Below are 23,632 nucleotides of genomic sequence, written 5' to 3'. Positions count from 1 at the left end.
ACAAGGCCAGATAAGTAAGGACATATTTTGGTAGGTGTGAGGGTGGATTGTGGATGTTGCCCATGTGACTGGTGGCTAAGAACACAAGCTCTGGACCTCAGGTCCCAGCTGTAGTCCTGCCTCACTGTGTGTCCACAGCCAGTCTGTCTCTCTGTCGCCCAGTGTACTCATCTATAAAATAGGTGGAATAGTAGATGTGTCTTTATAATGTTGTTGTTCCATAAAGAGTTAGTGTGGATGGAGTACTTAGAATGGAGATGACCATGCCTTAAATCCCATGTAATTATTAAAATGTTTTGTGGGTGGTCCACTCAGATTAAAGAAAATATAGGGAAGCTGCAATGGTCTTCAAATACCTGAAGGGTTCTCATGTCAGAGAAGCATGGGACACACCTCGGAAGCTCAGGGAGGATGAATACCAGTTAGGGCAGCGGGCAGTGTTGCCCAGTTGTTCACAGAAGAAATAGGGCCCCTTTGCAGTTGTGGATACCTTACCACTTGATGGTATTCAAGCAGATCTGGATATGAAATTTTTATAAGCATTAAAATCATCCCCATCATATAGTGAATTAAAAAAAATGTTTAACGTTTATTCATTTTTGAGAGACAGAGTGCAAGCAGGGGAGGGGCAGAGAGAGAGGGAGACACAGAATCCGAAGCAGGCTCCAGACTCTGAGCTGTCAGCACAGAGGCCAACACGGGGCTTGAACCCACGAACTAGGAGATTATGATCTGAGCCGAAGTCAGATGCCTAACCGACTGGGCCACCCAGCGCCCCAAGAATTTTTAAAATTAATAACTGTACTCTTGGAAAGGATAGTCTGCCATGGGCTTTGAGCACTTGGTGTGCAGGCCACCAAGTAGCTCAAGGAGACCACAGAACTCACTTGAGGGGAGTGGCACTGGCTTACCAGCTACTTGGTGCAGGTTCACTGCTCACTCAAAAAGTATTTGACTCTTGGCTGGGACTCTGTCCTACAACACAACACACTGTGGGTGCAGGTGTCCGTGGAGGTCCACCTGTGTGGGCCCATCGTGGGACATGGTGCAGACACGAAACTCTGTGTGTGCCGTCTGTGAGTAACAACATCCTCCATCTCAGATCTGGGAATCTCTTGTCTCCCACGCTTCTCCATGAAATAGTGCCAAGCTGACCTGTTAGTTTGTAAGCAGAGCAAACTTCACAGCACTGGGCACATGCAACTAACAATAGCTAATTTCACTGCCTAATTATTCCTGTAGTCATTGTGCTAAGCCCTTTGTATGCATTATGTTGGAAATCCAACACCGGTCTTTTTTTACAGATTGGTTTTAGAGAATGTGTATATAGCTTGCCCAGGATGGCAGAGTGAGCATCAAACGTTGTGCTTTTATGACACAGACACAGTACGCTTGTCACTGTTCTGCACCAGGCTTCCTCGTTAGTGTGCTCCCCTGTCACCTCACCTACTTAAATATGTCTTCATTGAGTAAACCATTATCATCCAGAGCTCAAGGGATGCATAACCGACCTCACGTTTCTGTAAAAGTGTTCCTCGGGCCTTTCGCTCAGGCCTGGCATTAATGCAGCCCATTTACTGTTGCTGTTTTTCCACACTTTGCTAGACTCTGTTGTACACTTGGAAGATAGGGCACAGAGACAGGCTGTAAAACAATGAGACGTTGTGGTTACTAAAAGAAGCCCTTCAGGATGCTTTCCTCCACCCCTAGCACTGTTAATCTACAAAATCATTTGCATTTCTCTATACAGCAAGAGGAGATTGAAATAAAAAATTCACTTGTAATGGCGCAAAAACATGCAATACAACAGAATAAATGTAACAGATATTTGGAAGGTTTTAATACCAAAAGTTACAAGAATACTGAGGAAAATTAATGATCAGAATAAATAAAGATACTGTGCTTATGGATGACAGAACTCAACACCGTTAATATGTAAACCCTCCCCCAAATTGATTTACCAGTTGAGCACAATGCTAATCAAAGTCCCAATGGGCGTGTTTATAAACATTGACAAATAGATTGTAAAGTCTATATGAAAATGTTAATGATCTTGAATAGCCAAAACAAAAGAGCGAAGTTGGATGAATCCTAGTACTTGATTTTGAGTCTTACTGTGAAGGTGTATTAAAGCAAGACAATGCAATATTGGTGTGAGACTAGACTGTTATATCAGTGGAACATACTGGAGTACCCCCAGATAGACCCACACATATATGGTCAACTGAATCTTAACAAAGGTATCCAGATAATTGGCTGGAACACTTGGACAGCCAGCCATTGGAAAAAAAATAATGGAACTTGACGCGTGTACAACACCATATACAAAACCCACTCACGATGGATTATAGACTCAAATGTAAAGCACAAAACTATAACGTTTCTGGAATATAACCTGGGAGAAAACCTTTTTGATCTTGGGTTAAGAAAAGAATTCTTAGATAAGACACAAGAAACCCAAGTCATAAGAGGAAAAAAAAAAAAAAAGGAACAACATATTTTGAAACACACTATAAAGAAAATGAAAAGATAAGACCCAGACTGGGAGAAAATATTTGCCATGTATGCATATGATAAAGGACTGGGAACCAGAATATATAAAGCCAGTACTCAGGCAACAAAGATTTGAACACCCACTTTACCAGAGAAGAGTTTTTTATATTGAATAAGCACATTAAGATACAGATTGAAACCACAGCGAGAAATCACTAACATACCTACTAGAGTGGATTTTAAAAAGAGAGAGAAGTGGGGGGCCTGGGTGGCTCAGTCGGTTAGGCGTCCAACTTTGGCTCAGGTCACGATCTCACAGTTTGTGGGTTCGAGCCCCGCGGAGGGCTCTGTGCTGACAGCTCAGAGCCTGGAGCCTGCTTCGGATTCTGTGTCTCCCTGTCTCTCTGCTCCTCCCCAAATCATGCTGTCTCTCTCTGTCTCTCAAAAATAAAACATTATAAAAAGTTTTTAATTAAAAAAAATAAAAAGAGAGAGAAGCATTGGCAAGACCATGAGGCAAAGGAATTGCCAAGGCACTGCTGGGGGGAGCACCACGTCAGAAACAGTTTGTGGAGTTTCATCTAGGTTTTTAACCAAGATAAATGAGAGCATGTGTCTGCCCAAACACCTGTACACAGCTGCGTGTAGAAGCTTTGTTTACACTTGACAACATCTGGACAAACCCAAACGTTTGGTGCATGGATAGCCCGAGTGTCGCATGTTCCACAGCAGACTACCAGTCGGCACTAAAAACAAGCCACTGACCAACCTCAAAAACATTATGCTAAGTAAGTGAAGGCAGACGCAGGCGGCTACGTGCTTTATGATCCGTTTCTGACATTTTAGAAAAGGCAAAACTATAGTGAAAGAAATAATTATCAGTGGTTGCAAGGGGCAGGAGGTGAGTGGACATGACTGGCTCCAAAGAACAAGCACAAATATGGGCACCTGGCTGGCCCAGTCGGAGGAGAGTATGACTCTTGATCTCAGGGTTGTGAGTTCAAGTCCCAACGGGGTGTAGAGATTACTTAAAGAAATTAAAACACAAACAAAGAACAGGCACAAAGAGATGGTTGGGAATGATAAAAATCCTATATAGCACTGGTTATGTGGGCTACACAAATACATATATTTAACCATTTACAACTATATATGTATTCGACACATACATCTGCAAATGCATGTACATCTACAAAAAGTGAGTCATAGTCAGTTTTACTCTATGTAAATAATACCTCAATAAACCTGAATTTTTTGCAAACCAAAAAGTGCATTTAAGCGTTAATTAGAATTACAAGTGCTATAACAGAATACATGAAATAAATATGTTTTTATATATTGCGCTTGATTAAATAGGTATATATTTTTGCTTGTATGGTAACATTTAGGGAAATGCAGTTTTAAATCTCGCTATCATAAAATGTTACAATGCAAATTAAACATTTAGATTGTGTTAATTTTTAATGAACATTATATAATAATGGCTTTCTTTTGGCAATGATGTCTTTGGAACAAAAAAAAATGAAGTGGCTTTTATTTTCTTTTTTTGCCTAGTTTGAGCCATATGAAGTAATGAAACTTATTGTTTGTAATATTTCAACCTCTGAGCACATAATTCTTCTCTGATTCCCCTATTAATATTTCATTACAAACTCTAAATATTGCCCATGATTCTATAACATATTTTAATTTTTTTTCAATGTTTGTTTATTTTTGAGAGACAGAGCATGAGCAGGGGAGGGGCAGAGAGAGAGGGAGACACAAAATCTGAAGCAGGCTCCGGGCTCTGAGCCATCAGCACAGAGCCCGACGTGGGGCTCCAACTCACAGACCGTGTGAGATCATGACCTGAGCCGAGTTGGACGCTCAACCAACTGAGCCACCAAGGCGCCCCTCTATAACATATTTTAAATTGTATATGAACAATATTTTAATTAATTGTGTAATTTTGGCCTTTACATGTTTGCAATTCACTTTCCCACTTAAATCTCTTGCTTAGTTCAACCATGTATCAACCTTAGCTTATAATTTGCTTATAAATTGCTTATTGATTTTCTTTTGTGTCATATATACATTTGTAAACATTTTCTTCTCAAGTTGAATATATTTTTTTCTTTTAAGGTTGAAATTGAGTGAAATTTAGAATAGAAAAGTTTACAGATTTCCCGTTGATTGTTTTTTTCCCCTCCGTGTCGAGAAGCAATTTCTTATTTGAGTAAAACACCTTTCTATAACTGCCCAGTTTTGTTATGGTCTTTTTTGATTAATACAACAGTGTCCGGAGAAGACTAATTACAATGTTGATTATTTTCTGTAGCAGTCCCCTGGTGTTGCCGATTGCCAAGCAAGACAGTATGTTGGAAAAAGACATTATGTTCAAAGATGCAAGAAAAGGTCTATGCAAGCGACAGTCTCAGGACAGCATCCCTGAAGATACCACAGTGAACGTCCCCACCAAACCTGAACAGGTAACACGTCTTTACTGTGGGTCTGCTTAGTGCATCATGCTTTAAAATCCAACGTTTCAAAACCAAACACCCACAAATTTCCATTCAAGGAAAAATTCATGACCTAAAGGTTAATACTTGGTTTAAAATTCCCATATACACACTGTCATGGCATTATACTGACCATTAAACATAGCTGCTTTTGTGTTGTAGAAGGATTTAATTTTATACTCTTGACTTCTATACCAGGAACGTGAACTCAGCCAGTATGCTGATTCCTGAATACTTCCAGTCATGTGTTTGGTCGTCATTTTGATTATTACATGGAGTATGCTTTTTGTTTCTTTCAAAGATCCAACTATTTTATATAATAAGAAGAAAGAAAAATCAACCACTAAGAGTCATTTATGGAAAGTAACTGTGGTGGTGTACTTTGTGTGTGTGTGTGTGTGTGTGTGTGTGTGTCCTGCAGTGCCTAGGTTATGGGCGATCACTTTGATGAGCTGGGAGATATAGAAATTAGTGTATTTTCTGTTACCATTCCTACAGAAATAAATGATTTTTACATGCTTCATGTTTTATAAGTGACAGAGTAATTTTATAAATGTCAGAGTAATCCTTGAAACTGTTTTATTTCACTCTAATTTCGGATAATTTAAAGACATCTTAGCTAGGTTTTCCAAAGGCCATCTTTTCAAAATTTAATTTTAGTTTCATTAATTTTTGTTATGTCAAAATAACTAATAAATGATTTTTGTAATTTTGAGATACTTTAAAAATTATTATTTATTTGCTTTTGAGAGAGAGAGAGAGAGAGAGAGAGAGAGAGAGAGAGAGAGACAAAGAGTGAGTGGGGGAGGGGCAGACAGAGAGGGAGACACGGAATTGGAAGCTGGCTCCAGGCTCTGAGATGTCAGCACAGAGCCCGATGCGGGGCTTGAACCCACGCATGAATGGTGAGATCATGACCTGAGCCAAAGTCAGACACTTAACCAACTGAGCCACCTGGAAGCCCCAATACTTTTAAATTTTAGAAGGTGTATTTGTCAGCTTAGGCTGCCATGACAAACTACTACAAACTGGGTGGCTTAAGCAACAGAAATTTATTTTTCACAGTCCTAGAGACTTGAAGTACAAGATCAAGGTACCAACTGATGAGGTTTCTTCTGATAAAGGTCCTCATCCTGGCTGCTTTCTCCCTGTGTCCTCATCTGGGAGGTGGTGGTGGTCGGGAGGAAAGAGACAGAGAGAAGGAAAGAACTGTCTGGTGTCTCTTATAAAGATACCAATCCTATAGGATCAGGGCCCCAACCCTGTGACCTCATTTAACTTTTATTACCTCCTTAAGACCCCATCGCCAAATGCTCACATTGAGAGCCTCAACATATGAATTTGGAGGAATGCAATTCAGTTCGTAACAGTAGACAGATTGAATGTTAGGTAAGATTTAAGGCACTGCTGTCATTCCTCCTTGGTCCTTCTTCTCTCCAGAGGAAGATCGACGTTACCCACTGGCTGAATTATACTTTCACGTTTCACAGGAGAGCTTCAGAAAAGGCTTGTGGAAGCAAGAGCCTTCTGAATAGCATTTTAAAGGGAAACGTGGAATGTGGAAAATTTCTTTACAAATTGAAACAAAACCACTATATCTCTCCTTCCTGGTTTTTCTAAAATGTAGGTTTTATCAAATGGTAACTGTGTGAATGAATATTCAAGGCTTGATTGAAACTTTTTCGGTTCTGATAATCACCAAAACGAACATGTATTATCTCTGAGAATGGAGAGAGAATTCCTCTTAAGTTCCTTCGAAGTGTGTTATACATTCTTCCTTTTCTTTCCTTTTCATTCTGCCTTTCCCTCCCTTTCTCCTCTCCCTGCCTCCTTCTGTCCTTCTCTAACTTCCTGACTTCCTAACTTTACCCTCTCTCCCTTCTTCTGCTTCCTTCCTTTCTGAATATATTCGTAAAAATTTAGTTCACACTTGAAATTTGGGTCCAATTTTTATTCCACTTAGTGAAGGCACGGTAGCCTGGGAGTGCAGAGAAAGACTGATGTTCTGGTTCAGGTCTGCTGCTTAGACTCTAGGTTCCTTGAGCTCATAAGACCCATCTATAAAATGGGTACATAGTATAGTCCTCACAGGGTTTTTACAGAGCTGACAAAAGAAGAGGGCTATAAAGGTTATAACACAATTACCAAGAACAGAGTAAAAATGCAGTAAGATGGGGGCACCTGGCTGGCTTCGTCGGCTGAGTGTCCACCTCTTGATTTCAGCTCAGGTTGTGATCCCACAGTTCTGGGATCGAGCGCCGTGTAGGGCTCTGTACTGACCACACGGAGCCTGCTTGGGATCCTCTCCCCCACCCCCTCTCTGCCCCTCTCCTGCTCTCTTTCTCTCAAAATAAATAAATAAACATTAAATTTAAAAAATGCAGTAAGATGTATTTATATTTTTATTGTTATTATTTGTATAGATTCACTGTATGTTAGGTTTTGCCAGAATGGCTGAGTTCTCTACCCCTAAATGTATCTGCTCTTAATTGATCTAATTCCAGTCAACACATCCACCACGCTTTATTTTTTTTCAATGCAAATGTAGGTTACTTTAGATAATAATAATACAAAATCATACTTTGCATTAACATTTCGGTGCTTAACCATGAATTCACCTGCATTATCCTAATCCTCAAAATCCCACCATGAGCAAGTTATTATCCCTTTTCATTACTTAACTTACACTCATGTTACAGATTCAGTTTGAAAATGACCAAAGTCCAGAACCTGAAGCAAATTGCCGAGAGTCACAAGTACTTCTTTACTCTGGATCTGGTTCTTCATCGGGGACACCCCCAAGGAGCTCCCCATTCACCTGGCAGAGCCCTGTCGACTTGTGATGGTTCCATCAATAGGCGAGGGGTCGGCATGCCACGGCTGCCTGTGCACTACAGGGCTTTTGACGATTGGCGAGAATTCTCTTTCTGTGGTCCAAGAAATACCCATATTCACATACGCAAAAATGTAAACCCTTGGCCAGGTGAAGCAATAGGAAGTGAAAGAACCTGATACATTTTGTTGTCTTAGAAACATCTAACAGGGGCGCCTGAGTGGCTCAGTCGGTTCAGCGTCTGACTTCAGCTCAAGTTGTGATGTCATAGTTCGTGGGTTCGAGCCCCGCATCAGGCTCTGTGCTGACAGCTCGGAGCCTGGAGCCTGCTTCGGATTCTGTGTCTCTCCCTCTCTCTCTGCCCCTCCCCAGCTCATTCACTGTCTCAATCTCTCTCAAAAATGAATAAAAACATTAAGAAAATTAAAAGAAACATCTGACAGAATAGCGAAAACAAGGGGAAATAATTAAAATGCTATCTAGGCACGGTGGTGGGCTTAAAGCTTTGGAAAACTTAGTATTTTGTCAGATTATCACCCTTTTCCCTGTTATGACCTCTTGGCCACCTCGTTTTTTTCCTAACTTCCTCTCTCCTCTTCATTCATGAATACTCGGTCCTTTTCCCCTCCTCAAGATCCTGATGGTTTTCTCCCGTTTGTCAAACCACCTCCTCTGTCCCCTGGACTTATGGTTTCTGCACATGTACTGCTAATCTCCCAGGGATGAAGTCACAAACAAACGAACAAAACAGGAAAGCTGATGCCACTCCAAGCAAGTGTGGATGACCTGGAGTCAGGGAAATCAGAGTGTTTCCCAAACTTAAGTTCCCTTTGGATCTCGAAACATTTCTCAAAATGTTTCTCTGAAGTTCTTCCTGACCTTCTATCCTGAGCTCTATTTACTTTATGTTCTAGATCTCCCCTTTTACACAGATAGATAGGGATATATATCTTCATAGAAATCATAGTGGCCAATCTCAGAGAGGATTTTTTTTTTTACTTATTTATCCCACCTCGCTTTTATCTTGTGTTATAATTGTTTGGCAGACTTCGACAGTAGACCTTATCAAGCCTGCCACTGTAACATAAAAATATTCGGAGATGTGTTTTTCTGGTTCTTTCTACTTGCAGCTGCCCCAGTGCCTTTGAAATCTTTATAAAGAATGTGTCCTTCTGATAACTTTGCTTACAATCCATCATCAAAGCCTCCTTCCTGATCATTTTGGGCTCCTGATGTGATGAATGCAAGGAATTCTTCCCTTGATCTGCTCTCACACTGTATTTGTCACATTTCATTACCGCAGACAGGCTCAGGAGTCTCCACATTTTTACTGTCAGCCTAGTACTTTCCCTAACCCTGTGAAACAGCTGTGCCACTGTGGATGGAAATCCACAAAAATACCAATGGATGTCTGCAATAGCTCTTTCGGGCTTGTCAGAACAAATGTCGGGCTTCCGTTCATACTCTGCGTGTGCTTTCTAAACATACACCCAGAAGTCCGCATTGAGCTTGTTAGAGCTATGGCTGTAAGAGGAAGTTTCTTATCTTAGAAACGTAAACCATTTCTTCTAAAGAAAAAAAATCTCGCTTTTGATTTGTCTCCTTTTTATGATGGTGTGGGAGTTAAATATGGATGCTAACTTGATGGAGACTTTTGTCTTATTTTTGCATTGTTCAAACTTATTGCAACCCATTATTGTCTTGTATCATATCATGTAGATGCATGAATACGTATATATGTGTGTGTTTGTGTGTGTGTATAAAGTGTGTCTATACACACACACATACATACCTGTTTTGGGGGGTGAATATCTGTGTCTGTGTACATGTGTGCATTATGATACTTTTAGGAAATGATTGCAAAATCACTGGAAAGAAAAGATATGTACATCCATCCCTAAATTGATAATGAAAGTTTTCTTTTATGCTTCTCTCTATATAAAGACTTTTGCCAGGAGTCTTTATTTCTTGGAAACACGTACTTGTCCATTTGTAGTTATTTTCTGAGTTCCTTTCATGTCTAAGGGCAAACACTTGAGCCGGTGACCCTGTAGCCCAGTGCAGGTATCTTTCAGTATAAGCAAACCTTTGATCTTTTGAAATTTGTTTTTTTTTTTTAGTGTTTATTTTTGAGACAGAGAGACAGAGTATGAGCAGGGAGGTGCAGAGAAAGAGGGAGACACAGAATCTGTGTCTCTGGTTCCAGGCTCTGAGCTGTCTGCACAGAGCCTGACACGGGGCTCAAACCCGTGAACCATGAGATCATGACCTGAGCCGAAGTCGGACACTTAACCAACTGCGCCACCCAGGCACCCCTAAGCCTTTGATCTTTTGTACATGGGTCCCAGGTAATAAATCCAGTGCAGTTTGGGGGCTCCCCTCCTCTGCCACCCATCCCTGTCCCATGCCCCCCTCTCCTCCTGCACCACCACCTGCCCTGTTTCCTTCCACCTTGCAGCCCACAGGTGCCTTCCAGGGGGCTTTCTGACGTTATGACTCTTACCCCCTCCTCCCCTCTCCCTGCCCGTCCTCTCCCACACCCCATGGGACGGCCTCCCGCAGTTATGTCCTGTTTCAGCTTTGCTGCGCTTTCCTCAGAGAGGACTTCTGAGACCACCCAAGCCAAAGTGCACTTGGTCACTTTTCAGAGCATCCTGTTTTCCCTCCTAGCACTTTTCCTCATTGTGATTTCTTTTTTTTTTTTAATTTTTTTTTTCAACGTTTTTTATTTATTTTTGGGACAGAGAGAGACAGAGCATGAACGGGGGAGGGGCAGAGAGAGAGGGAGACACAGAATCGGAAACAGGCTCCAGGCTCCGAGCCATCAGCCCAGAGCCTGACGCGGGGCTCGAACTCACGGAGCGCGAGATCGTGACCTGGCTGAAGTCGGACGCTCAACCGACTGCGCCACCCAGGCGCCCCTCCTCATTTTGATTTCTTACTTACCATCCTCACTTTTCCCCCTGCAAAGTGTAAACACTGAGGTAAAAGACCTCATCCCTTATCTCCCTCTTTGTACTAAACCCTGAACAAGGTGCCTGGCTACGGGCCAGGGAGCAAGAAAACGAAAGGCAAACTATTGAATATACGTTGTCAGATTGATTCATTATATCTGCTAGACTTTCTCCGCTGTTACCTAATGGTTATTGTCCCGGCTTCCACTTCTGACCGCTCAGCTGTGTGACCCCAGGGAAACCGTGTGGCTTCTCTGGGCCTTAAGTTCTACGTCTACCGATTAAGGACCACATCACTGAATTTCAAACTTTTTGAAATTATTATTTCACAGCAGATCCTTCCCCTTAAAGGGATATATGAAAAAGAACTCCAATTTTTAAAGCAGGTGAAAGATGAGTGTCTTTGCTGAGAGCCACAGAAATTGGCCCGGAGCCCTCTACAAATGCCTCCTCCCTCCTCCCTCCAAAGGCAGTCCTCAGGGAAGTTGGCAGAAAGTTTATCTTTGGTGCTCACGGCCCTCTCTAGATGTTTTACTAACTGTGTAACAATGTACCCCCCACCCCCACTTATCCACAGAGCAGGCACCTTCCTGGGCCTTCATGCAAACTAATTCTCACAGCCTCCAATGAGGGACTCATCATTATCTTTCCTAGTATGAAAGAGGATTGAAAGTGACTTAGTAATGTTAGGGAAGAAAAATGTTCACATTCCTACAACCAGGAAGATACACCACTGAGATTTCTACCCATTCATCCCATTGAATACAAAAATAATCAATGTAAGGGAGCCTGGGTGGCTCAGTTGGTTAAGCATCCAACTCTTGGTTTCAACTCAGGTCACGAGCTCATGATTCATGAGTCTGAGCCCCACGTCAGGCTCTGCAGAGACAGCAAGGCGCCTGCTTGTGATCCTCTGTCTCTTCTTCTCTCTCTGTCCCTCCCCAGCTTGTGCGTGCTCTCTCTCTCTCTCTCAAAATAAATAAAAACTTAAGGCAACACACACACACACACACACACACACACACACACACACACACACACAGTCGATCTTTTAATGTGCTTCAGTTTCCAGCATTTAAGGTGGGGAAGCTCAAATCAGTATGTAAGATTTTTACCCAAATGAGCCTGACTGATACGAAATACCGAATCAAACACAGCGTACGTCAAGCATGTTTCTAGTTACTTACCTGGCAGCATTTTCGGATTATGAGACTCTTCAAAGTAGAACTAAGTGTATCGTGTTAAAGAAAAAAAACAAAACACACATAGATATCACACAATCCCAAAACTGAGTTTGACAACCCAGAAAATACTGGGGGTTGTGGGACATTATGACTTCTATTTTTGTCAGCAACAAGTACCAGCTTTTGGATGCCGCTCAACTATTTAAGTAAGTATTTGTGAAAGTATCAACGTCTTAAAGCTATGCCTCTAACTAATTTAAATTAACTAGTCAACTAAGTTGAATAAGACTACGTTATATGCACCTTAATTTCAGGTTAATTCTGAAAGGTATTTTGAGGCATATTTCCTTTAAATGCTAGAAAAGCAGAGAAAATAAACCCAAGGTGTTGGCTCTGTTGGGAATATTGGGGGGCAGGGAGAGGCTTGTTCTTGACATTTATGAGGTCTGGAATATTTTACAAATTATTTTTTTTACATTTATTTAGTTTTGAGAGACAGAAAGAGACAGAGCACAAGTGGGGGAGGGGCAGAGAGAGAGGGAGACCCAGAATCCGCAGCAGGCTCCAGGCTCTGAGCTGTCAGCACAGAGCCCGACGCGGGGCTCAAACTCACACACCGTGAGATCATGACCCGAGCTGAAGTTGGATGCTTAACCGACTGAGCCACCCAGGCGCCCCACAAATTAATTTTTAATATATTTTTAATACATATTGGATAGGGTATTTGCTATTTTCCCAAATGGTGGTGTCTCAAATACCAGAGCCCACGGCCATGACACCCTCCTAACTGGAAGAAAAAACAAACCACTCTTCTGACCATTTGAGATTCCCAGTAAAGAATTTGAGTTTCCATTATTAATACATTAGGATTATAAACAGTCTGGGAGGGCAGTGACTTGTAATTGTCAGTGCCATAGACATTTAGCTGATCAGCAGTAATATTTAAGTTCAAATTATGTAACAGTGGTGCGTGCGTACGATAATAAAATTTGTAACGCAACTATAAATACAAACTGCAAATGCAACTAGAGAATGCAAACACGAACACAAATAAGAGAAGTAAACTTGCTGCTGTTAAAAATTCACTATGGGCACCCACGAGCCCACAGAGGCGTTAATCACAATATTCTTGTTCTTTGGCTCCCCTGTGTTTTGACATAAGAAAACCAAAGCTGTCCTAGTAGATCGAGTGTCTAGTTTGCACAACATTATCTTGTGTATGTAAAATTAAACATTGTCCATTCGTGGGGCATCTGGGTGGCTCAGTCACTTGAGGGTCTGACTCTTGATCTCGGCTCAGGTCGCGATCTCACAGTCCTGAGATCAAGCCCTGTGCTGGGCTTCCCACTGAGTGTGGAGCTTGCTCGGAATTCTCTCTCTCTCTGCCTCTCCGCTGTTCACACAGGCCCCTTCTCCCTATCTCTTAAAGTAAATAAATAAACATTACAAAAAAAATTGTCCATTCTTAACTCGTAAATGATAGATTTACATTTAATCCAAATTCAAATTCATCTCTTTTTTAATTGAAATGTTTCCCAGGTGTTTTTTTTTTTTTTTAACTCTGTCACTTTCCATGAAATTGAATAGGGAGGCATTTTTTTCTTGATGGCAGAATTATCTTAATCTCACAGCTACTTTCGTTGTAAGTGTAATGTAGAAAAGAATAAATATCCCAAGCCAAGATTCTGGAGTCTTCTTTCAAAATCTGGCCTCCTCCTACACGCATGCAGAAAGTAAATTCCAGGCACACTGCTTCCTTCACCACGCCAACAACGGTAATATGAAAATTTTTGCTTTAGCTTTGGAAAACGCTGCAAATATGTGAGCTTTTCAGCTGCTTGTCTTACAGAGGACTCAGGTGTCTACATTTAAAATCAACATGCTGAAATAATTTTGACAGACTAATGCCTTTGCGGGACGTAAGGTTAACACGGGGGGTGCTCGTATCAGTGCGTGTGTGTGAGTGTGCGTGCACACTCACGGGCACAGGACCGAAATTCTCATCTGAATACATTTCTCTGTGGCTGTTGAATTTTTTGTTCCTTGTAAGTGAACCATTTCATCTTTTAATAGCGGTTTCAGGCTCACGTGGCCTTTAAACCTTTGACATGTAATTGAAACTGGGACATCCAGCTGTGAAGAAAGTTGATTGGAAAGCAATTAGAATTGATCTCACTTATGTTTTTCCCCAGGTCAAGCTGATGCCTCCTGCTCCCAGTGATGACCTAGCGACTCTCAGTGAGCTGAATGATGGCAGCCTGCTTTATGAAATTCAGAAGCGCTTTGGGAACAATCAGATATATGTAAGTGCCCTTGAAATTGCCTTTTGCACTGCCTTTGTCTTGCTTCCAGTGTTTACCCTTCAGTGCTGCAGATATTACAGGTAAAGGGCTTAGTGTTGTCTCTGGGCATGCTGACAACTTAAGGTGGATTTCTCGGAGTTCGGGTTCATGCTGATTGAGTTCCAAGGCAGGTTCAGCAGAGATCCAAATTTCAGAGTTGTTAAGTGAAAGGTAATACCCTGTGGGTAGAGAGCTTTCCGGTTGTCAAGTTTGCTGTGGAAGAAGATCTTGCTAGAAACAGAAGGATCTTCAAGTCACTTATCAAAATGCTGTTTGTTTCCTGTGTTCTACATAGCCTGCCCGATCTGGAAAAGAAAGCTGAGGAAGTAGAGTTGACTCCTCAGGTCAGTGTGCGTGAAAAGAGAACTATTGTCCCTCTCAGTTATCAGGAAACGCTTTGTCTGTAAAGTAAATACTTTATACGCCCATCTCTGATAACAGGATATGAATATATGACACAGTTGACAAACGGCATGGAGAATTAATTTGCTGTGGTTCTGCCCTGGTTTATATGTGTTATTTCTTCCAATGCACAGAACAATTTAGACCCCATGTAATCTCAGTCTCTGGCTCTGTCCGACTCTCTCTGTCCTTGAATTTGTTATGTTCAACTCATAGCAATTCAATCAGAATGTCTGTAGGGAAATCTGATTATGCCCATATCTGCTATCCCTTTTTGATAACCCCCTTTTTCTCCTGGTCTACCGAGAAATTGATTAAGTAATTTTCATGTAAATGTGAAGCCTGAGATTTCCTTACCAGTCATAAATCGCCAGGTGCTGATTAACCTACGCAAATTCAGCACAGCCTCTTAACGCTTGGATGAATCGGCCGCCTCTGCAAATACACGTAAAATTAAATGTTTCTATCAAAATGAAGGGAATTACGTCATTGGCATAAAGTGGGGAAACCTGATGACCTTGGCCCCTGTTACTCTTGTGATTTGTGTATTGTTGTTATTCCGTTCCCTCACCTTTTCTAGCATTGTGCTGATTTCTTCTCTTCTACCACAACTTCCTCCTTTTGACTTCTTAGTTATATTGCCAGAAGACCATTGCTTGAACTGTTTTGGATTTCTGTGTTTCCTTCATGCTTCTCAAGTGCCTCTGTCTCCCCGATACCCACTTAGTCTACTTCTTGGCGGTCACCGTTCTCATCAAGGCCAGTGTCCTCTCTTCCCCAACCGCCTCCCAGCCGTCCAGAGACAAACTTGTTCCCTCTCCACCTGACCTCACAAGGAGCTAGAGTAATTTTTGTAATGAACCAGTGTAATCTTGAAACCCCCGTTCTTTGACTTCTCTGTGGCTTCTTGTTTTTCATGGGAGGACAGCCACAATCTTCATTCACGATCCAGCCCCCGGACACTAAGCGTTGATGCTCTCGGCCTCCGGCAGCTGCCTTCCTGTCTACACCAGGATTTTTCTCAGCCTGTTTTGCTTTCCCCTAAGTTTCTCTCTCTACCCCATGAAATAAACACTTAGCTTCACAAACTCCCCCTCAAAAGTTCTTCAGTCTTCAAGGAAACCTCCCCAGATAAAGTCGTGATGGATCTTTCTTGTGACTGCTTGTGATTTTATACCTTACCGGTCCCTTGATTGATCTTTGGGTGCTGTTTGGGGCTCTGGCTCAGTGAGAATAGGACCCATGCTGATTTTACTTACCGTGAGGCCTGGTCAAGCACTTTACAATCGCAAGTGACAGGTGTTTCCTGCTGTTTATCAGCTCCTCCCGACACGGGACCCTCTTCTTAGACTCTCTCTGCTCACTTGGTTTCTCTTTCTCTCTGGACCATCAGAATTAATATTCCCTGCTTTGTTCAAGCTCACATAAAATATAAATTTGCCACCGTGTGAGACGTGATTTTCTTCCTTTCCATACCTGAAATATTGAAGAGCTAAATCGTCTGGGATCAATTTTGTGATGAGTGCCCTAAGTTATGTTATTGGAACTCTCCTTTAATGGGTAGACAAGCAATTTCAACATTATTGATTGAATAATAACAAGTGATTTTCAAAGTATCCTGTGAACCATTGGGTGTATGAGCTTTTTATTACCGTTCTGCAGGGAGAGTAAGCATTTAGAACCTCTTATAGCAATTTGATGGTTTCATTTCCTTCTGTTGAATCTGAAAAGAATCCAGGCTTGTGCTTTGTATGTCTTTGTCTTTTCCAATGTCACATTTACAGGAATTCATTTTTATTACGTTTTACAAAAGTATCAGTCCATGATGGATTGGAAATGGAAGTTTCCTTGCCACAAATACAGAAACCCTGGTTTCAGTGGATGTTGTATTCAGAGTTGGTCATGTGACCTCCCCCCCACCCCCCTGCACACCTCCCCACCACGCTCCCTGCATGCATCCCCCCTCCCTGCCCCTTTTATTCCTCCTCCAGCTTTCAGCCCAAAGTGCCTAGTTTCGGTGTTGGTACTAGTCTTTCTTCCATGTCCCAAGTCACGTTTTCATGCAAATCTCAGCAACCTTCCTTTCAAAATATATGCAGAATGGACCCCCACTGCTACCACTGGCCCATCAGTGCCAACATAACACATGTCAGCAGAATTAATTGTTTAACCAGGAGTTTCCTCTTTTTCCTGTAGTCTGACTGGTTATATAAGGTGATCTTTCAAAACAATCTGTAGGTTTCTCTTTTCTTTTTTCTTTCTTTCTTTCTTTCTTTCTTTCTTTCTTTCTTTCTTTCTTCTTTTTTCTCTCTTTCTTTGTCTTTTGTGTGTGTGTGTGTGTGTGTGTGTGTGTGTGTGTGCCAAAACCCAGGAGCAAACGTAACTGACTCTTTTAACTAAGTGCATAGCATTCCATTTGGATATCAGATTGGGAAGGTTCCATATAGCCCGTAGCAGTAGGACGTGCCCAAACCACCAAACAAAATTAATTGCAAGAGATGAGGTGTTTGCTTGCTAGGAAATGCAGAGAATAAAGGCATTTCATTCTCTGAATGATTACGGTCAACTGGAACAGAGAGAATAGACTGTGCAATCATATTTCTTTGTGGATGGCAGATAAACATGGAAGCAATATTCTCTTTATTCTTTTTATAAACACACTGGTAGGACTCAAGACTCATAATGAAAGAACCCCACAAAATAAACACAGGCTCCTGTAACATCTGGTTAGCCAGGTAGGCGGCCTGGCTCACCTGAGCCACTGACTGAACATTCCCCTCTAGGCAACCCCGTGGGATGTAGCAGGTTTTTTTTTTGTTAAGAGCAGCTCAAGAGGCTAGCTTGTGTCAGAAGTTGAAGTCTGTCTAGCTTGGAGAACATTGGAAATTCTGTAGACAGACTCGTTTTCCCCAAGCTGGCACTGCCCCCTAGCCTGTATCTGAAGCCTCACCCACCATATGCAGTACCTACCATGTCGTTCCATGTCCCTCCACTCAATCTATTATAGACCCTTGTGAACACTTAATAGAAGTGACCTATTTATTTTTTTATTATTTTAATGTTTTATTTATTTTTGAGACAGACAGAGACAGAGCATGAGCCAGGGGAAGGGCAGAGAGAGAAGGAGACACAGAATCCGAAGCAGGAACCAGACTCTGAGCTGTCAGCACAGAGCCCAACGCAGGACTCGAACCCACAAACCGTGAGATCATGACCTGAGCCGAAGTTGGACGCTTAACCAACTGAGCCACTCAGGTGCACTAGAAGTGAGCTATTAAAAAAAAAAAGTAAAGGGCACCTGTGTGGCTCAGTAGGTTGAGCATCCGACTCTTGATTTCAGCTCAGGCCATGATCCCAAGGTTATGGGATCAAGCCCCTGTTGGGCTCTGTGCTGAGCCTGGACCCTGCTTTAGATTCTCTCTTCTCTTCTCCCTCTGCCCCTCTCTCCTGCTCACACTCTTTCTCTTAAAAAAAAAAGTGATATTTTAGAAAGGTAAGGTAAAGGAAATCTGTAGGTTTCTAAATTAAAAAAAACATTATATAACATTCCCTTCCATCAACAGAGCCTCTTGAGAATATGGCATAGGTTTATACAAGCTCATACTCTGGGAATCTATCGCTGACATTCAGATCACATTTTTCTGAACAATGTTTTTGTTTATCACAAAATATATTTGCAAAGGCAGTCTCAAATACTTTCAATAATCAGACCAAAGTAAAAATTATATATCAATAGAAAAATGCAACTTGGAAGTGTTTTGATTTTTTTTGTAGTTCCTCATTTTTACTTCCGTAGCACATTTCCCGATTCTCCCTTGATCTCTTTTTCTTCATTTTTCTGAGCAATTTTCAGATACTTCACTGTAAATCTTCCCCTTTGGGGCAATCATTTCCCTTTTCTTTTCTCCTGTACGTGGCTGTAACACAGTGGCCAAGCCTTCTAAGTCAATGTTGGATTGCATCACAGCACGTAGAGAGCATAGGGCACAACTGAGATGGGTGTATGGCATCATGAGTTTTCAGCTGGTGAACAGGCTCAAGTAACCAGCAGCTTCATAAAGAAATGAAATATAAGCAGCACCTTCCCCAGTTGACCCTAATCATTAAAAAGGTTTTAGTGTGTATCGGGGCTCCTGGGTGGCTCGGTTGGTTAAGCGTCCGACATCAGCTCAAGTCATGATCTCACGGTTTGTGAGTTCGAGCCCCGCGTCGGGCTCTGTGCTGACAGCTCGGAGCCTGGAGCCTGCTTCAGATTCTGTGTCTCCCTCTGTCTCTCTTCCCCTCCCCCGCTCACGCTCTGTCTCTCTCTCTCAAGAGTAAATAAACGTTAAAAAAATTAAAAAAAAAAAGATTTCGGCGTATATGTAGTTACAGATTCATTTTGTATTTTTTTTCTCTCTTTCTCTAAAGGGAATCATCCAGGGTGTTCTCTTCTGCCTCTGTCAATTTCATTCATTGTTATATTTCCGATAATCATCTATCTTGTTGCTGGTGGCAATAGCTACCCATTTTTCTGTAAAATGAGCTGCTGTATGAATATATCCTAATTTATGTATTTACTCTATGGTTGAGGAACCCTTTTGTTCTCTCCGCTTTTTGGTTTCGAAATATACCATTACAATTATGTGACTTGGGTGGATCATACTGTTAGAAACCATCCTGATGCCCTTTTTGGCAACGCGCGAATATGAGTACGTATTTCTGTGGGGGCCACGTAGAGCTTTGTTCGCAGGGCGTTAACCCAGCACGGGAATGGCAGCATCACAGGGACATTCAGCCTCGTAGACACACCCAAATACTTTTTCAGAGTGCTTACCCACCACACAGCTCAGGATTCCACACCCTGCCCGCCCACAGCATACTCAGTCTTATCTGTTGTACTGTTAGTTTTTACGGATTCCGGCCATCTTGGCAGGTGTCTGCTATCTCATTGTGGTTTGAGCTCAAGTCTTCCCACTCCCTGATGATGGTGACCTGTAGGTGTGTGTTGCTCACTTGGCCATTTTGGCTCAGGACATGACCGTTCAGTTATACTGGCATTTAAAAATGAATGGGTCGTGTTACTTTTTCTTATCAATATGTAGGGATTTGTATACATTCAGAATATTCTTTCTCTGTTAGATGTACATGTTGTGAGCATTTTCTCCCAGTTGGTGGCTTCCATTTTCGTCTGCGAATAGGTCTGTAGAATAGGTGTGTAGAATAGAACTTTGCAATTTTCACAAAATTCTTTACGTTGAGTGTTTTTTGTGTCCCACTTAAGAAAATTTGGCCTTGGTCATAAAATTTGGCCGAGGCTAGTTTCCTGTATTTCTTCTGGCAGTTTGATTGTTTTAACTTTAACATTTAAGGTATGTTACTAGGGTGGAAGTGATTTCACAGTGGTGCAAGAGAAGTGTCCAGAGTAGTGTTTCCCCACTGCCATAACAAGATGACCATGGGGAGGAGAATCCATATTCTGTTGTATGGATGGATCCATTTGTGTCTAAACCAGGACCGAAAGATCTTAATCACTATGGCAGTATGATAGATCTTAACACATGGAAGTCTTCTATATATCATGGAAGGTTAATATCCCTCTTTTGGTTGTGTTTCATTTCTCTGGAACATTTTTAAATTTTTGGTGTAGAACTCTTGACCCTTTATATTATATCTGTTTCTGGGCATTTATTTTTTTTTAATTTTTTTTTCAACGTTTTTTATTTATTTTTGGGACAGAGAGAGACAGAGCATGAACGGGGGAGGGGCAGAGAGAGAGGGAGACACAGAATCGGAAACAGGCTCCAGGCTCTGAGCCATCAGCCCAGAGCCTGACGCGGGGCTCGAACTCACGGACCGCGAGATCGTGACCTGGCTGAAGTCGGACGCTTAACCGACTGCGCCACCCAGGCGCCCCAACTGGGCATTTTTCAAGTTTTGATGCTATAATGCTATAATAAATGTTATTTTCTTATTGAAAATAACAAGGGAATTTCATTTTCTTATTGTTTATGACAAATATGGAGATATAATTCAATTGTAATATGCATATTTTATCTGCCAATCTTGCTAAATTCATATGTAAACATGGATTTATATGGAGATTCTTTGGGATTTTCAGCACATACCGTTATATGGTATGTAGATAATGGCTTTTATTTTTTTCTTTTAAATCTTGATAGCGTCCTTACTTTCTTTTCTTATTTTATTTCATGGGATGGTACTCTTAATAGAAAGATGACTGGAAGTGACAACATTAGGCATCCCTACCTCGTTTTGGATCCCAGGGCAAAGCTTTCAATGTTTTATCATTAAGCACGTTGTTTGCAGTAACCCTGCCATAGATCCAGTTGAATGTTATTTGATTAACTTCCTTATATTAATACTTTTCAAAGTTATTATTATTTTCAGTCAGGAGTGGGCATCGAATACTATTAAATGTTTTCTGACATTTATTGAGATGATCATATGGCTTTTATTCTTTACTCTTTAGTATTGGAAAATTTTTTTTAGTATGTATTATTTTTTAAGAAAGAGACAGAGAATAAGCAGGGGAGGGGCAGAGAGAGAGGGAGACACAGAATCTGAAGCAAGCTCCAGGCTCCAAGCTGTCAGCACAGAGCCCGACGCAAGGCTCAAACCCAGACTGTGAGATCATGACCCGAGCTGAATTCAGCTGCCCAACTGACTGAGCCACCCAGGCATCCCTACTCTTTAGCATTATAAATTGTAACAGTTGGTTTTCTAATATGAAGCCAACCTTGCATTACTAGAATAAAGCCTACTTGGTTGAAACAGATTATCTGCTGAATGTATTACTGGATTTAATTTGTCAATATTTTGTTCACGATTTTTGCACGTACTTAACGAAAGAGAGAAACCTGTAAATTTTCTTTCTTTGAATATACGAGTTAGGTGTGTAATACCAAGTTTATGCAGGCCTCTTAAAATGTAATGGCGTTCCTTTTCTGTTATATTCTAAAATAATTTGTGTAACATTTATCTTGTTCATTGATGTTGGGAAGAATTCACCAGTGAAGTTTAAATTTTCTTGGTGCAAAGGTTTCTTAGAGATTCAAAGTTCTTTTTCAGAAAAACAAAGTCGTGAGACATTCTGTATCTTCTTGTGTTCGTTTTGGTAAAGATGGTGGATTGTTGTCACATTATCACATTATCTAAATATCCAGCCACAGTGACTAAAGTATGATTCCTAATATCTCTTCATCTGTTTTCATGTCTATACTGTCTGTAGTAATGTCGTATTTTGGCTACTAGTAGCTTGTGCATTTTCTCTTGTTTCCAAAGTCTTGTTAGGGTACTCACCGTTTCATTACATTGTTCAAAAGGCCACCTTCTGACTTTTGTTTCTATTCTTTTAATTTTTACTGTTATACTGATTATTTATTTCTGTATAATTTGATGTGATCAGATGTGCTCCTTGAAAAGGACAATTAGATCGTTAATTACCAGCTTTTCTTCTTTTCTAGCATTATAAATATCATATCAGGCAATAATTTCCATACTAAATATACCTTCAGTTGCATCTCACAAATTAGGAGATAACCAAAATATTTTCTCATTTTCGTTGTAGCTCCTTTTTAGGCTCATAGGTTATTTGCAGATGTATTGTATAATTCCTAGACATTTTGTAATTTTCTAGATATCGGTTGATAATCTCTGTCTTATTTCTGCCATAATCACACTCTGTGTAATTCAAGTCCTTTAAATACAATGGAACTGGTCTGTGATCAATTTCAAAGAATGTATATTCTGCAATTGTTTGCTAACAGTGTTGTGTATAAGTCAGTCAATGTGGTAATTATTTCAACATTCTGTCTGCTTATTCCATGAATTACTAAAACAAATTGTTACAAATCCCCACTACTGTGTTAAATTTTTCTCCTTACAGCTGTTTTTGCTTCATGCATTTTGTGCTAAATTTTAGTCTCATAGAAATTTTAAATTGCCATATATTCCTGATTGGTTTAACATGTTATCATTGTGCAATGTCCCTTTTCATCACTTTTATTTATTTTTTCATGAATTGAGTATTGCTAAATCACATTTTTGTTATTATTGTTTGCAGGTGTATCTTGTTTTATCTTTTTACTTTCTAATTTTCTTAATCTATATATTTAAAGTACTTTAATCCAGTTCATAATCTTTGTCGTTTAATTAGAGTATTCAGTAGTTTTGCATTTGATGTAATTACTGATGTTTTGGGGTTTAAATCTGTCATTTTATTATTTGGTTTCTATTTATTCCATCTGTTCTTTGTGCCTTTATATCTCATTACTTGTCCTTTTTTAATCGCAAAAGTATTTATATTTGCTTTTTTGTACTTTAAATTTGCGTTATGCATCTTATTATTGTTCTGCAGCAGCATAGAACTCATTACTTTATTACCTTCAGCATTTTTTGCCATGTGTTTTAATGTTATATTTTTTATTCACTCTGATTCTCACAAAGCCCCTTTAAGAAAAGAAATTCTTAGAATCCAGTTATTTGAGTTGTTATGTGGTCGGTGGAACAAGCCTATCAATTTTATTTTATTTGAATTATATTTTTGTGTTTCTTTATTTACAAACTCTCCATAGGATCACAAAATGTTAAAATACGGCTTTTATTTGTTCTCTGTATTTTGCACAATGATTAAAAAATTCTATAATTTTTAATTTTAACTGTCCTATTTATATAGTCCACTGACCACTTGTATCCTTTTCTTTTAACAGACTTTTATTGGAGACATCCTCTTGCTTGTTAACCCATTCAAAGAGCTTCCAATTTATTCCACCATGGTGAGTACAAAATTTTGGATGCCATTTAATAATGTAGGGTAACACCCACTAGATGTACCTATCCATATCAAATGATCGATTGAGAAGAAACCTGCAAACAATAAGTAAAGTCAGAAACTTCTCAGAAAACTCTAAACTGAAAATTTGCA

General features: G+C 40.6%; 1 protein-coding gene across 2 annotated transcripts in view; it reads left to right on the top strand.

Moving 5' to 3' along the window:
- MYO16 (myosin XVI) overlaps positions 1-23,632 on the top strand; it is a 616,506-nt gene that overhangs the window by 287,061 nt on the left and 305,813 nt on the right. For both annotated transcript variants that reach the window (XM_058742988.1, XM_058742979.1), the window contains exons 10-12: positions 4,811-4,961; positions 14,155-14,265; positions 23,418-23,483. In XM_058742988.1, the coding sequence (XP_058598971.1) occupies positions 4,811-4,961; positions 14,155-14,265; positions 23,418-23,483 (328 nt within the window). The remainder of the gene's footprint in view (positions 1-4,810; positions 4,962-14,154; positions 14,266-23,417; positions 23,484-23,632) is intronic.

This window comes from Neofelis nebulosa, chromosome 1 (assembly GCF_028018385.1).
Source record: "Neofelis nebulosa isolate mNeoNeb1 chromosome 1, mNeoNeb1.pri, whole genome shotgun sequence".
Lineage (NCBI taxonomy): Eukaryota > Metazoa > Chordata > Mammalia > Carnivora > Felidae > Neofelis > Neofelis nebulosa.
Note: the sequence above shows the minus strand (reverse complement) of the source record. Positions and strands in the feature narration are given on the sequence as shown.